General features: G+C 41.9%; 1 protein-coding gene across 2 annotated transcripts in view; it reads left to right on the top strand.

The window, feature by feature from the left end:
• The first annotated feature begins 4,758 nt into the window (after positions 1–4,758).
• Positions 4,759–14,068, top strand: part of ASAH1 (N-acylsphingosine amidohydrolase 1) — a 42,493-nt gene continuing 33,183 nt past the window's right edge. The window contains exon 1 of one of the 2 annotated variants that reach the window (XM_081220897.1): positions 4,759–4,927. In XM_081220897.1, coding sequence (XP_081077023.1) covers positions 4,850–4,927 — 78 coding nt within the window. In that variant the 5' untranslated portion in view covers positions 4,759–4,849. The remainder of the gene's footprint in view (positions 4,928–14,068) is intronic. The other variant, XM_081220898.1, reaches the window with a different exon arrangement.

The following is a 14,068-nucleotide window of genomic DNA, read 5'->3' as shown; positions in this document are numbered from 1 at the left end:
CTAAGGATGAGGACACGGCTCATCCAAATCCCATGTCTGCTGTATGACAGAGGAGTGGAATTGAGGGTGGTAAAACATCCACAATATTAAACCAGAGGGTAGAGCATGGAATTAGTTAAATCTATTGATATTTTACAAAATAGTCATTTGATTTACATTTTCCCTTCCATCTTCATTTTTCTCTCCCACAAGACAAAGCCCCAGGGCAGGGATCATTTGTTCGCTAGTTACCCAGCACCCAGAGTAAGTACTCAGAGTTTATTGAGGGAAAAATGAATTTACCACAAACTTATGAGAAACAACTGATTGGAAGCATTAAATAGGTAATTATAATGGTTTATGTAAAATGGAACTATGCAGGAATATGAAGTCAGAACAAGAAAAAGAGATTTAGAGATTATTGGATTTGAACTGAATTGATGAATAATTTTCAGGTCAGAACTATATGTCTTTATCAAAGAAAGTAGAAATAGACAAAAGGATTTTTTTTGTAAAGTGGCTCTTCAGATTCTTACATGTCTGTGGTACCAGGGGTTCAATAAGACATCAAAAATGATTCACAAAGTAACAGAAAGATAAGTGCAAAGTAAAGGATAATTAAGATAAACTTTTGATTTTGACATTACATGGGGGGCAATTAGATTAAATGTGAGCAACTAATTTATAGTTTTGTAATAGAATAAAATATCATTATACCTTGAGCCAAAGGTAATAATTTGACATAATTTTCTTTATAAAAGTAAAACATAAAGCAAGTAATCTTGCTTAGTGTGATAAATAAAGCTCCTAGAGGAAAAGAATCATGTAACAGTTTTGCAAGACTTCTGATCTTCCATCTATTTCATCTTTCATTCTCTAGATTCCTTCCTGAAAATATGGATAAAAATCAAAGCTTTGAAACTCAGATTACATTTTAGATATACTAAGTCTGTTCTTCTTAATTAAACAATTCATTGGTAAATACTTCTGGTAAAATTTTTTAAATTTATTATTTTATTTAATTTTTATTTATTTTTTTGGCTGCACCATGTGGCTTGTGAGATCTTAGTTCCCTGACCAGGGATCGAACCCAGGTCCCCTGTAGTGAGAGCTCGGAGTCCTCACCACTGGACTGCGAGGGAATTCCCTAAAATGTTTTTTTTAAAAAAAACTGGAACATTATTTCTATATTTCTTTCTTTTTTAGTGCAAACCTTTGAATATTCTGTTTTATTAAGTCAAGTCGGGCTTCCCTGGTGGTGCAGTGGTTGAGAGTCCGCCTGCCGATGCAGGGGATGTGGGTTCGTGCCCCTGTCTGGGAGGATCCCACATGCCGCGGAGCGGCTAGGCCCGTGAGCCATGGCTGCTGAGCCTGCGCATCCAGAGCCTGTGCTCCACAATGGGAGAGGCCACAACAGTGAGAGGCCCACGTACAGCAAAAAAAAAAATCAAGTCATACCTGTTCTGGGTAATGTGTTATGTGTGGTAGATTTCATTAAGGGTTGGGTGATTAGACTGCAATGATTTTAAATCACCTCAGGAACCCAGGAATGTTAGGTAGGAGATTAGAAAAGGTCCACAGCTTGCCAAGAACTTCAGCTATTCTGATAAACAATTCGATTACTGATGCTGACTCTTGCACATTAAATATGTTATCCAAGTCTTACACCTGATGCTTGCTGTGAAGATAGTATTTGAACCACCCTTCCCGCCAACATAATCATTCCTTTGTACACTTAAATACCATTTCTATGAATATGTCAGTGTGCCATAAACCATAGCAAAGTTTCCTATAGCCACATGCTTTGCCTTGGCCTTCCGTACATTTCTAGTACTGAAGAACCGAGTAGATTAAGAAAAAAGATGTAGGTGTAAGAAAAAAATGCATAAAATGGTATAATTTTAGGGAAGTAGATTTAAATTTTAATTTGCCTGAAAATAGAATCAATGGTATATAATAGGGCTTTGAAAGTTAAATGCAAAGTTATATGAAAATTAGAATTTTTCCTGCCTAAGAGTATCATGCCAATTGACGTATATTTTCTGTATAAAGATTCTGATTTTGCCAGACCATCTAGCCAGCAATTAATATCCTCTCATAGGGAAAAAATGTGTTTGGTGACATGTTTAAAGTGCTCTCGGTAGTATTTAAGATGAATGATCTTCAAGGATGTGGAGAAAAGGAAACCCTCATACACTGTTGGTGGGAATGTAAATTGCTGAAGCCACTGTGGAAAAGAGTATGGAGGTTTCTCCAAAAACTAAGAATAGAACTACTATATAATCTAGCAATTCCACTCCTGCCTATATACCCCCAAAAAACAAAAACACTAATTTGAAAAGATACATGCACCCCTATGTTTATAGCAGCATTATTTATAATGGCCAAGGTATGGAAGCAACCTAAGTATCCATCAAGATAAAGGGATAAAGAAGTAGTGGCATATATATACAATGGAATACTACTCAGCCATAAAATAGAAGGAAATTTTGCCATTTGTAGTAACATGGATGGATTTTGAGGGCATAATGCTAAGTGAAATAATACAGAGAAATATATATATACTGTATGATATCACTTAACATGGATTCTAAAAAATAAAACAAACTAGGGAATAAAACAAAAAAGAAGCAGACTCAAAGATATAGAGAACAAACTAGTGGTTACCAGCTGGGGAGAAGGGAAAGGGGAGAGGCAATAATGGGATTATATGAAATCATGTGCGTGAAACTTTTGAAAATCGTAAAGCACCATAGAATTTAAAGAATCTTTCATTCAATAAAAAAAAATTTAAAGATGAATGATCTTCAAACCAAATAGCTACTTATATAAAAGATGGGAATCCTCTCCTTCTTTTTTCTTTTTTTTTCAGACTTATTTTAAGGTCCAAGATAATTCAACCTATTTACACAGTGCACATTTGCACAGAGTGAAGCCCAGGTCTTTACAATAGCTCCTTATACCCTATATAATCTGCCCTACCCCCCTTACCTCTCAGACTTCTTCTACTTTTTTTTACCCCCTCTTCCTTCTGCTCCACACACACTGACTTCCTCGCTGTAGCCAAACATGCCAGGCACATTCTCACTGTCAACCCTTTGCCCCAGCTGCTCCCTCTGCCTGGAATACTCTTCCCTAGGCATCCACAAAACTAACTTCTTCACCTCCTTCAAATCTCTGCTCAAACATCACTTTCTCAATAATGCTTGTCCTGTTCATCTTACTTAACATTGTGACTCTCCCTACTCTTGATCCCCCTTACTCCGCTTTTTCTCTATAACATTTATTACCTTCCAACATCCTATATAAATTTTCTCGGGTATGATGTTTATTGTCCATTTCTCATCTAGAATGTAAGCCTCATGAGGGAGGAAGCTCCTGTCTTTTTTGTTCCCTGCTTATCCCCAATGTCTGGAAAAATGATTAGCACATTGTAGGTGGCCAGCAAATATTTTTGAATTAATGAACATTTCTATGATCTGCTTGCTCACTGTTGAATCAGGAACCACTGATATGTTTCAAAATCATGTGATATGTTTCAAAAGTCAAACTTCCTCCTCAGAGAGAGGAACCCTGTCATCTACCAAAAACCAAAACAAACAAACAAAAAACCCTAGGAAAACAGCCTTCAAACATCAAATTCTCGTTTCCCAATCTCCAGCAAAAAGATTGTTTGGTCTTTCTAACGAAGTAATACAAATGGGTAAAATTGCAATTTCAAACAAGAAAAAAGAGAATATATGAAGATTTTAGTGATAGTATTCTGAGTTTTACTGAAGTATTAAAAAAAAAGAAAAAAAAAAAGCTAGTTGGATGTCAAAGAGGCTCATTCAGAAAGTGGAACCCAGAGGGTAGGATTTCCTGTTGGACTTTTAAATAACTCATCCTACTAGGGCGACGGCGTCCACACAAGGGACGAATGCCAAGCAAATACATCTGTAAAGCTGTTTTTCAGGTGCGAAAGCTTACCCTCCTCCCAGGTTCACCCCCGGTTCTGCCAACCTGAAGGGTTTCATCAGTTAAGTGAAAACACACAGCTGCTTCCCATCAGTGAAGGAAGGTTCGCGGCTCTACCTGGACATTCCACCTGTTGTCTAAGTGCAAGGAACTGAAGCCTAAATTCTGTGCCTTGTCAGCTCGGCTGCTAAAGTCTAAATGGGTAATTCACAGTCTTTACTATCTGTGAGAATTAATTATCCCCCCTCCCGGGTATCCCCCCCTCGACACCTGTCCGGGGACCCCACGGTCAGGACGAAAAACCTCACTCACTTCGGCCCTGCCCTCCTTAGAGCGCAAAGACGGGTCGCGTTCGCGTGCTACGCCGCGTTTTGAGACTCCCGTGGCTTGCGCCCGTTTCGTGGGCTTTTGGTACCGAGCTGCCCGAAAGCGGACTTCGCCCTGGGCTGTTTGCGGACACTGCACGGCCGCACCTGGCCGGGAAAGAAGTCGGAGGAGATGCCCAGCCCGAAGCTCGGGGGTGGGCGCGGCCCTTCATGAGGCAACTCATCGGCGCCAAGTTCCTCAGCCGCAGCCGCCGGGGCGGAGCTGTGGCTGGAGCTCGGGCTCGGCGCAACCATTGCCCGCGGAGCAGTGGGGGGATGGAGGGGACCGACAAACACCACGGTCCTAACGCGAGCGTTGACCCCCATCCTGTGGGTTCGTTCTTCCTCTCGGAAGGCTCGCTTGTCCTGACGTACCACCGAATAGCCCGGCCCTCTCCATCTCCTGAGCGCCCGTCTCCCCCCGCCTCGCGTGGTGCGGTCCAGCCCGCGGGTCACGCGGCGGCGGGGGCGTGGTCTGCTCTGAACTCGGGAGGTACCTTGTGCGGCGTGTTTTGGCGTCCTTTGCAGCCGCGTTCCCGGCAGGAGCGATGCTGGGCTGGAGTCGCCTCACCTTCGTCTTACTGAGCTTGACCGTCACCTGCTCGGTGGCGCAGCACGTGCCACCGGTGGGTGAGCTGGAGGCGAGGGCGCGGAGAGGGGCGGGCGGGAGCACGGGGAAGGGGGGTGCTCAGGTGCGGGTCCGGCGGGGCTTGAGGGACACCTGGTCCCGGCAGCATCTTTACAGGGGTCAGTGTTTTCCTGAGCAGAGGTGTGGGTGCAGAGCGGGCTGGCGAATTTCACCCCGGGTTGATCCGGTACCAGCTGGAACAAGGAAACCTTTTGGGGAAATCCTGATCTCTGCAGGTTGGTGATTATGATTTGCATACCCTCACGTTTGATGGATTGCATCTGTTGTACCAGTACCAGCCTCGAGCATCCAGAACTGTAAGAGGAAAAGTTCCAGTTGATTTGTGTACATGATTAAGTGACGAACTTCCTGAGGACTTTGGCATCCTCTGCCTGGTGACGAGGTGCTGAAGGAAAAGTATTGGCTAAGGATCCTGAGAGCCCTGGGAAAGGGCGAGGCATCCCCAGTCAGGGCAATGGGAGCAGCCCAGGCCAACCTAGATGTGGATGCCTGGCCTTTATATCCGAGTCTAGTGAACACTGGGCCTGTGGCTATTTCCACTTGAGGGAAGTAGCAGGAACACAGACTTGATAACTACAAGAGACAATGAGGGACCAGTTTCACTCTTACCTTGCAAGGGAGGAAGTTGATTCCGAGTGAGAAAATGTCTAGAAGCATGACTGAACTCAGGCCTCTGGACACCTGGTCTGGTGGTCTTGCATAATTTTCTTCTTTAAAAGCAATAAGACTGCATTTTCCTTATCAACAGATCAGATAAATAGGAACTTGGGTGCATGTGACCTAAGACTAAGTGAGGATGTTTTTGAATAGTTTAGGTAGAACATTGACTTTGGGAGCAAGGTGTGCATTCTCCTCTTTTATTCTTTTATTTCTCTACGGAGAAAATCTTTAAGAATAAGATCATGGTGAGATGTTACTCAGCCATTCAAAATTGATACAAGATAAAGCAAGTAAAAGTAGAATACAAAATAGTATACACAGCGATTTCAGTAACAGAAAAATACACAGTATATACATGTGGGTGAGGATTGGAAGGGTATAAGGAAAAATAAAATTAGTCTGCTTTAGTGTGGGTAGGGAATTAATTTGCCTTAAAGTGGTTGGGATTATGGGAATTTTTAAAGAATTTTATGCTTTGAGGGCTTCCCTGGTGGCGCAGTGGTTGAGAGTCCGCCTGCCGATGCAGGGGACACGGGTTCGTGCCCCTATCCCGGAAGATCCCACATGCCGCGGAGCGGCTGGGCCCGCGAGCCATGGCTGCGGAGCCTGTGTGTCCGGAGCCTGTGCTCCGCAACGGGAGAGGCCACAGCAGTGAGAGGCCCGCGTACAGCAAAAAAAAAAAAAAAAAAAAAAAGAATTTTATGCTTTGATACTGTCAGTGCTTTCAGCCAAAGACCCCAGGAAACACACCTGTAGTTGAAGAAATTGGGTTTATTATTTTGCAGTGAATGAGAATGCATGCCATGGGCAACCATGGGGCCTCTCAGTAAAAGGGCATTAGGAAAAACCTGTTTTATAATTTGGACTTTGTGTGTTTCAGGGGCAGGTCTAAGGAATTGGGGGTTTGCTCTAGATTGGTTGCTTTTAGAAAGTGAGGCAACACTATGGGTAAAGAAGAAACAGTTACTTGTTTAGCAAGAGAAGGTGTTTGGTGTTTTGAGTGTTACACGTACCTTTGTTTTTGTCTGTGGTTAGACAGAGTCATGAAGTGGCCTTGCTTTGTCTCATTTGATCATGTCTCAGATTAACCTTCACTGAGGTAGGTATTCTGTGAGTTTGGTTATGTCTAACAAGAGAACAGAAACGGCCTGGCTTTTGAGTGTCAGATCAGCAAGTGATAATACTGGGAGGTCTAGTTGTGGACCTCAGAACAGTTTCATATATCAATGTCTGCCTTTTATTTTCGTTCTCAGTACTTTATTTTTTCAAGCAAAAGTACTTTAAAAGGTATTTGTAGAACAGGAAAAATCAACAGCCCCTCCATGACTTTAATAGTTCTTATCTGGAACAGTGGTTGTCAAATTCTAGTCTGGCCTCTGGTGTCAGTTTGGGAAGCTGCTTCCACAAGTCTTTAATGAAATGAGAAAAATGAGGCCTCGAAATTATTAATTTAGAATGTTAGCTTTTATTCTGACTATGACCTAATTTTAAAATGTTCTTTTATGTGTGTGAGTTGTTTTGTTTGTTTTAACATCTTCACTTCGGAGAACAAAACTGGGACTCCCCTGTGCTGGGCCCCTCTCAGTTTTTTTTTTTTTTTTTTTTTTTTTTTTGGTGGTATGTGGGCCTCTCATTGTTGTGGCCTCTCCCGTTGCGGAGCACAGACTCCGGACGCGCAGGCCCAGCAGCCATGGCTCACGGGCCCAGCCGCTCCGCGGCATGTGGGATCTTCCCGGACCGGGGCACGAACCCGCGTCCCCTGCATCGGCAGGCGGACTCTCAACCACTGCGCCACCAGGGAAGCCCCCCCTCTCAGTTTTTTAACTGATCTGGAAAACCTGGGGGCCCCTGGCTGACAGGATTTTGGGAACTTCACAGAAGTTCAGTGACCTCATCCTTTGACAAGAATAAGCCTTTTTTTTCATTTTGAATTGTTCTATGATAAACTGTAGCCACACATAGTAACAAAATATATTTCAAAACTACTTTTGATAAATATGATAGTGGGAACTGGCTTCAAATTACAAACAAAAATCATTGGATTTGGAATGTCTGTGGATTTTGTTCTGTTTTGTTTTCGAGGCGCTTCAGACTATGGCACATTTTAAGGTCTTCTTGAGTTATTTGATTCTCTTAAGAGATGGTGGTGACAAGCTATCCCACTGCTGGTTATTTATCCAAAGAAAACGAAACCACTAATTTGAAAAGATATCTGCACCCCCATGTTCATTGCAGCATTATTTACAAGAGCCAAGACGTGGAAACAACCTAAGTGCCCATTAACGGATGAATGGATAAAGGAGATGTGATTCTCACTCTCACACACACACACCCACCACACACAATGGAATACTAGTCAGCCATAAAAAAAAAAGATGAAATCTCACCATATGTAACAACATGTATGGATATTGAAAGTATTATGCTGGGTGAAATAAATCAGACGGAGAAAGACAGATACCGTATGTGTCTAATAAACGAACAAACCAAACAAAAACAAACACGTAGATACGGAGACCAGCAGCGTAGTGGTTATCAGAGGGAAAGGGGCAGAGGGAGGGTGAAACGAGTAAAGGGGATCAATTGTATCATGATGGGTGGAAACTAAAATTGAGTGGTAAGCACGCTGTAGTGTATACAGAAATAGAAATATAATGGATACTGGAAACTTATAAACCAATATTATGTCCATAAAAAAATAAAAAATATTTTAAAAAGAGAGATGGTGGTGACAAGTGGTGCAAGAAAATCTGGAGAGGGAGATGGAGATGGAGATGACATCATCCAGGGCTCTGTAGACCTTGTTAAGGATTTTGGAATTCATCCTAAAAACAATGGGAAGCTGTTGACTGGTTTTAAACAAGATGTGATAAATGTCTCACTTTCAAAAGATCAGTTTGGATTGGAAGGGAGCAAGGGTGGATAGGAGGAGACTAGTCCAGGGGTGACTTACAGGAGGGTTGTGCTAGTGGAAAAGGAAAGAAGTGGATGGTTCCGGAGAAGATTCGGAGGTAGAATGAGAAGAAGGAGGGGTTGGATGGGGATGAGGGACTGGCACCTTTCTGAAGTGCTCAGCTGGGAGAATAGTGGCATCACTACAGGAATGTGAGGAGGGAAGAATGAAGATCATTTTTCACTCTGGTTATGTCGAATTTCAGATGATGGCACCAAGCCATCCAGCAGACCTTTGGGACTGGAGCTCAGCAGAGGACATTGGAAGTCGTAGGCATATTATTTGAAGCCCACTGGAGTGAACAATGAGCAGATAGAGAAGAAGAGGCTTAGTCAAAGGCTCAGGGGACATGCATGTGTCAGGTCAGGAAGAACTGGCAAAATTAAAGCAGCAGCCAGACTGGAGAGCGAATGTTAGGGAAGCTCAGGGGAGAGAGGGACAGGTCACCTGTGTTGAATGCCATTGAGATGTCTAGTATCTGTTGTGCTTGGCACCTAGAGGTCATTGGTCACCTTGGCCAGAGCATGTTGGGAGCAGAAAATAGATTGTAGTGGCATATGGAATGATCAGAAGGAAAGGAATCAGAGTAGGTGAGATGGCTGTTCTCAGTAATAAATCTAAGCAGATCCCTAAAATGTGTGAAAATTAAACACAGGCTCAGTAGTGAATTACTGAATCGAACTTATTTTTATGCATCAGCTTTTCAAGTGAGTAATAACATTGTTGACATTAGCCACTGAATCAGGTTTTAACAATGATTTTTACGAAGTTTTCCCAAATCACTTAAACCCCATCTGGCCTGGCCAGTTTTACTGTACTGCATTTGCTTTCCACCCAGTACTTTAAAGGATGGAATACACAGATACTGTATGTTTGCTTAGTCAACAAATACTGCACGCCTACTCTGTGCCCGACTGTTACAGATTCTGGGAACAGGTCAGTGAACAAGATAGAGAGGTATTTGCCCTTATGGAGAGTTTGTTCACATTCCTTTTACCTAAATATTCTCAATTTAATAGGGTACCATTCCATCAAAGGTCAGAAAACAAGTGAAAAACTTTGCATGCTCATTTGAATTTGTTAAATATGCAAGAAAACATGCCTTTTCTTATTCAAGTGTCTTGAATATGTGTCTGCTCTGTCTTACATAGAGAACACTTTAAGAAACAAATCTTATTTAGAAAATAGTTGTCGGTGAATTAAAGAATTGAATTGAAATTGTCTTGCTGGACTTGCCTGGTGGCGCAGTGGTTAAGAATCCACCTGCCAATGCAGGGGACACGGGTTCAAGCCTTGGTCCGGGAAGATCCCACATGCCATGGAGGAACTAAGCCCGTGCGCCACAACTACTGAGCCTGCGCTCTGGAGCCCGCAAGCCACAACTACTGAGCCCACGTGCCACAACTACTGAAGCCCGCGCGCCTAGAGCCTGTGCTCCGCAACAAGATAAGCCACCGTAATGAGAAGCCCATGCACAGCAACGAAGAGTAGCCACCACACGCAGCAACAAAGACCCAATGCAGCCATAAATAAATAAAGGAATAAAGAAAGAAAGGAAGGAAGGAAACAAAAGAAGAGAAAGGAAGAAAGAAAGAAGGAAGGAAAGGAAGGAAGGGAGGAAGGAAGGAAGAAAGAAAGAAGTTGTCTTGCTGAAATTGTTGAGCCTCTTTTCCGATAGTAAGAACACTGGTGTGAGCTATATAATTAAATTACTTTTCATTGCCTTTTTCTGGTTATGTGAATAAGACAAGCACATGAGGGCTTTCTGAACTCTTTTGTACAGTCTTAGAAGCATACATTTCATTGAGGTTCTCATTCCGGAGGACTCAAATATTTTAGGGAGCTGGATGATTTATCTCATTTCTTTTAGGCATGGAGTGTTGAGGTTGCTAATGGAATAATTTTCACTTTATATTTTATTTTCCTAAATATAGTTATGTCAAGTAGCTCTGTAGTTAGTTTTTTTTTAGTGAGTGGGGAGGACGTAAAGACTGATTAATTTTTTTTTATTTTTATTTTTTTGCGGTACGCGGGTCTCTCACTGTTGTGGCCTCTCCCGTTGCGGAGCACAGGCTCCGGATGCGCAGGCCCAGCGGCCGTGGCTCACGGGCCCAGCCGCTCCGCTGCATGTGGGATCTTCCCGGACCGGGGCACAAACCCACGTCCCCTACATTGGCAGGCAAACTCTCAACCACTGCAACACCAGGGAAGCCCAAGACTGATTCAACCACTGCAACACCAGGGAAGCCCAAGACTGATTAATTTTGAAGACGTTCAAGTTCTTATCAAATAATTAGATAGAGAATTCGCTGACTCAGGAAGTATTAACAAAACATTTTACAGAGATTTTCACCACTTTCTTTGGCTTTAGGAAGCAAAAATGAGAGAGCACACACGTGAAAGATTGAGATTTTAAGTTGGTTGTATTTTTTTCACCGTTTGACAAGGTAGCACAGTATACCAAGCAGACTACCTAATATCACTCTCTTTCATCTATTTACATTCTATGCCTATCTGTTTAAATTTTTACTTACCTTGATAAGGTTGTCTATTATTAAAACCATATATAGTTAAATTTGGAGATAGGAAGAAACTTTAAATAACAAATGAACTCACTGTAATTTTATTTCAAGTCTGTACATAGATTTTTGAAGCTGTCTTTCCCTGTTGAGGTCTCCCTTGAAAGTAAGGATGTACCTGTCTCCACTCTACCACAAATCTAATCTTTTTGTTTAAAATGACTGTTGTTAGAGGCTATTATGCTTAGTGAAATAAGTCAAAGACACATACCATATGTTATCGCTTATACAAGGAATCTAAAAAATAAAACAAAAGAATATAGCAAAACAGAAACAGACTCACAGATATGGAGAACAAACTAGTGATTACAAATGGAGAGAGGGAAGTGGGAGGGGCAAATAAGGAGTAGGGGATTAAGAGATACAAACTACTATATATAAAATAAATAAGCTACAAGGCTATATTGTATACTCCAGGGAATATGGTGAATATTTTATAATAACTTTAAATGGAGTATAATCTATAAAAATTTGAATCACTATGCTGTATACCTGAAACTAATATAATATTGTAAATTAACTCTACTTCAATAAAAAAATTAATTAAATTTTAAGAACAAAAGAAATGACTTCAGTGTCAGTACCTTATGAACACCTGAAGTACCCTGATCTTATGGCTGCTAGCTTTAAAAATTACAATCACGGGCTTCCCTGGTGGCGCAGTGGCTGGGAGTCCGCCTGCCGATGCAGGGGACGCGGGTTCGTGCCCCGGTCCGGGAGGATCCCACATGCTGCGGAGTGGCTGGGCCTGTGAGCCGTGGCCGCTGGGCCTGTGCCTCCGGAGCCTGTGCTGCATGACGGGAGAGGCCACAGCATTGAGAGGCCCACGTACCAAAAAAAAAAAAAAATCTTGAAAAAACAAAAAATTACAATCACATTTACCCTTTACTCTTACAGCCAATTTCTATGCAGATTTCATGTCTTTGTATTTCATGTTTATTTATTGCTGTCAGCATTATCATAGTAAAATGTCTTATCAACCTCAGACTCTTGCATATATGATTATGTTGCTCTCTTACCTCTGGGGCAGTTGAACTCTCTCCTAATATTTGATAGAGCACTTGTAACTTCCATCACAGTCGTAAGAAATATGCCTTGTAGTTTAATTTTATATTTGATTTGGAACCCAGGTCATGCAGATAAAATTACTAGGGAAAGATGAGCATCATTACATTTCATTTACTCACTGAGTTGATTCTAGTGATCATCAAAAGCCCTGAAGGAAATGCAGATTGTTCCCTATTAGGAATTAAATTGAGGTTTTCTTGTTAATCTCTGTGGGAAGCTATGGGAGAGATCAGGGGGAGCCTGAACTGGGGCTCTGTCACCCACTGTGTAACCTTGTCACTAATGGAGCTGGGCCTTGCATCCAGAACATGACCCCATGACCCTAAATTTCCTGAAAACTTGAAATTCCGTAAAAAGGGCATAAATTAGATTTTTGTGAATCAAGTCACATTTTAAAATCACCGAAAGCTCTGATATTTATAAGAATCTTATAGTGAATAAGTTAGAATGAAGTAAGAGTTGTGTTTCTAAAGTTAATACTTGCCCTTCTTATTAAGTGCTGTTTGGAAAATTCATAGTTTTAAATCAAGATGTTCTTAAGTAGAGTGTTGCTTTTTGGTGTCCATTTCCAATTTCACTAAGCAAGGACTAGTGAATTTAGAATACCCTGCCCTCCAGTGCAGTCATATGTTGTTATCTTAAAATAATTTTAGATACTGACAGCTAAAAATACTTAAAATCAGGGTTTGCCTGGTGGTGTAGTGGTTAAGAATCCACCTGCCATCGCAGGGGACACGGGTTCGAGCCCTGGTACGGGAAGATCCCACACGCTGCGGAGCAACTAAGCCCGTGCACCACAACTACTGAGCCTGCACTCTAGAGCCCATTAGCCTCAACTAAGCCTGCATGCCACAACTACTGAAGCCCATGCTCCGCAACAAGAGAAGCCACCACAATGAGAAGTTCACGCACTGCAACGAAGAGTAGCCCCCACTCCCTCCAACTGGAGAAAGCCTGCGTGCATCAACGAAGATCCAACACGGCCAAAATTAAATAAATTAAATAAATAAAATTTTTTAAAAAACTTAAAATCAGGGCCTCCCTGGTGGCGCAGTGGTTGGGAGTCCGCCTGCCGATGCAGGGGATGCGGGTTCGTGCCCCGGTCTGGGAGGATCCCATGTGCCGCGGAGCGGCTGGGCCCGTGGGCCGTGGCCGCTGGGCCTGCGCGTCCGGAGCCTGTGCTCCGCAGCGGGAGAGGCCACAACAGTGAGAGGCCCGCATACCGCAAAAAGAAAAAAAAAAAAAAAAAAAAAACTTAAAATCATGTCAGGGAATCACTCTCTGAAAATCCTCAACATAATGTAAATGAAATCATGCAGTTTTTTAATTTGATATTTTAAAATGTGTATCAAAGTGTACATAGTTAAAGAAAATCAAATAATATAGAGAGGCTTATGATAAAAAAAACCCAGCCGTCTCCCTGCTTATTCCTTATACCACATCCCCCTTCTCTGGAAGCAAACACTTTTTTGCTGTTATTGTTGTCATGTTTTTCGCAGTATAGTTGATTTACAATATGGCATTAGTTTCAGATGTACAGCAAAGTGATTAAGTTATATATTTTTTTTCAAATTACTTTCCATTATAGGTTATTACTGAATATAGTTCCATGTGCTATACAGTAAATCCTTGTTGCTTATCTATTTTACATATAGTAGTACGTATCTGTTAATCCCATACTCCTAACTTATCCCTCCCTACCTCCCTCCCTCCCTTTCCCCTTTTGTAACCATAAGTTTGTTTTCTATGTCTGTGAGTCTATTTCTGTTTTGTAAGTAGATTCATTTGTATGGATATTACTTTTTATATTCTACATATAAGTGATATCACATGATACTTGTCTTTGTCTTTCCGATTT

Source organism: Mesoplodon bidens (assembly GCF_964165515.1).
Source record: "Mesoplodon bidens genome assembly, chromosome: 20".
NCBI lineage: Eukaryota > Metazoa > Chordata > Mammalia > Artiodactyla > Ziphiidae > Mesoplodon > Mesoplodon bidens.
The sequence above is the reverse complement of the archived record's forward strand: the minus strand, read 5'-3'. Positions and strand labels throughout refer to the sequence as shown.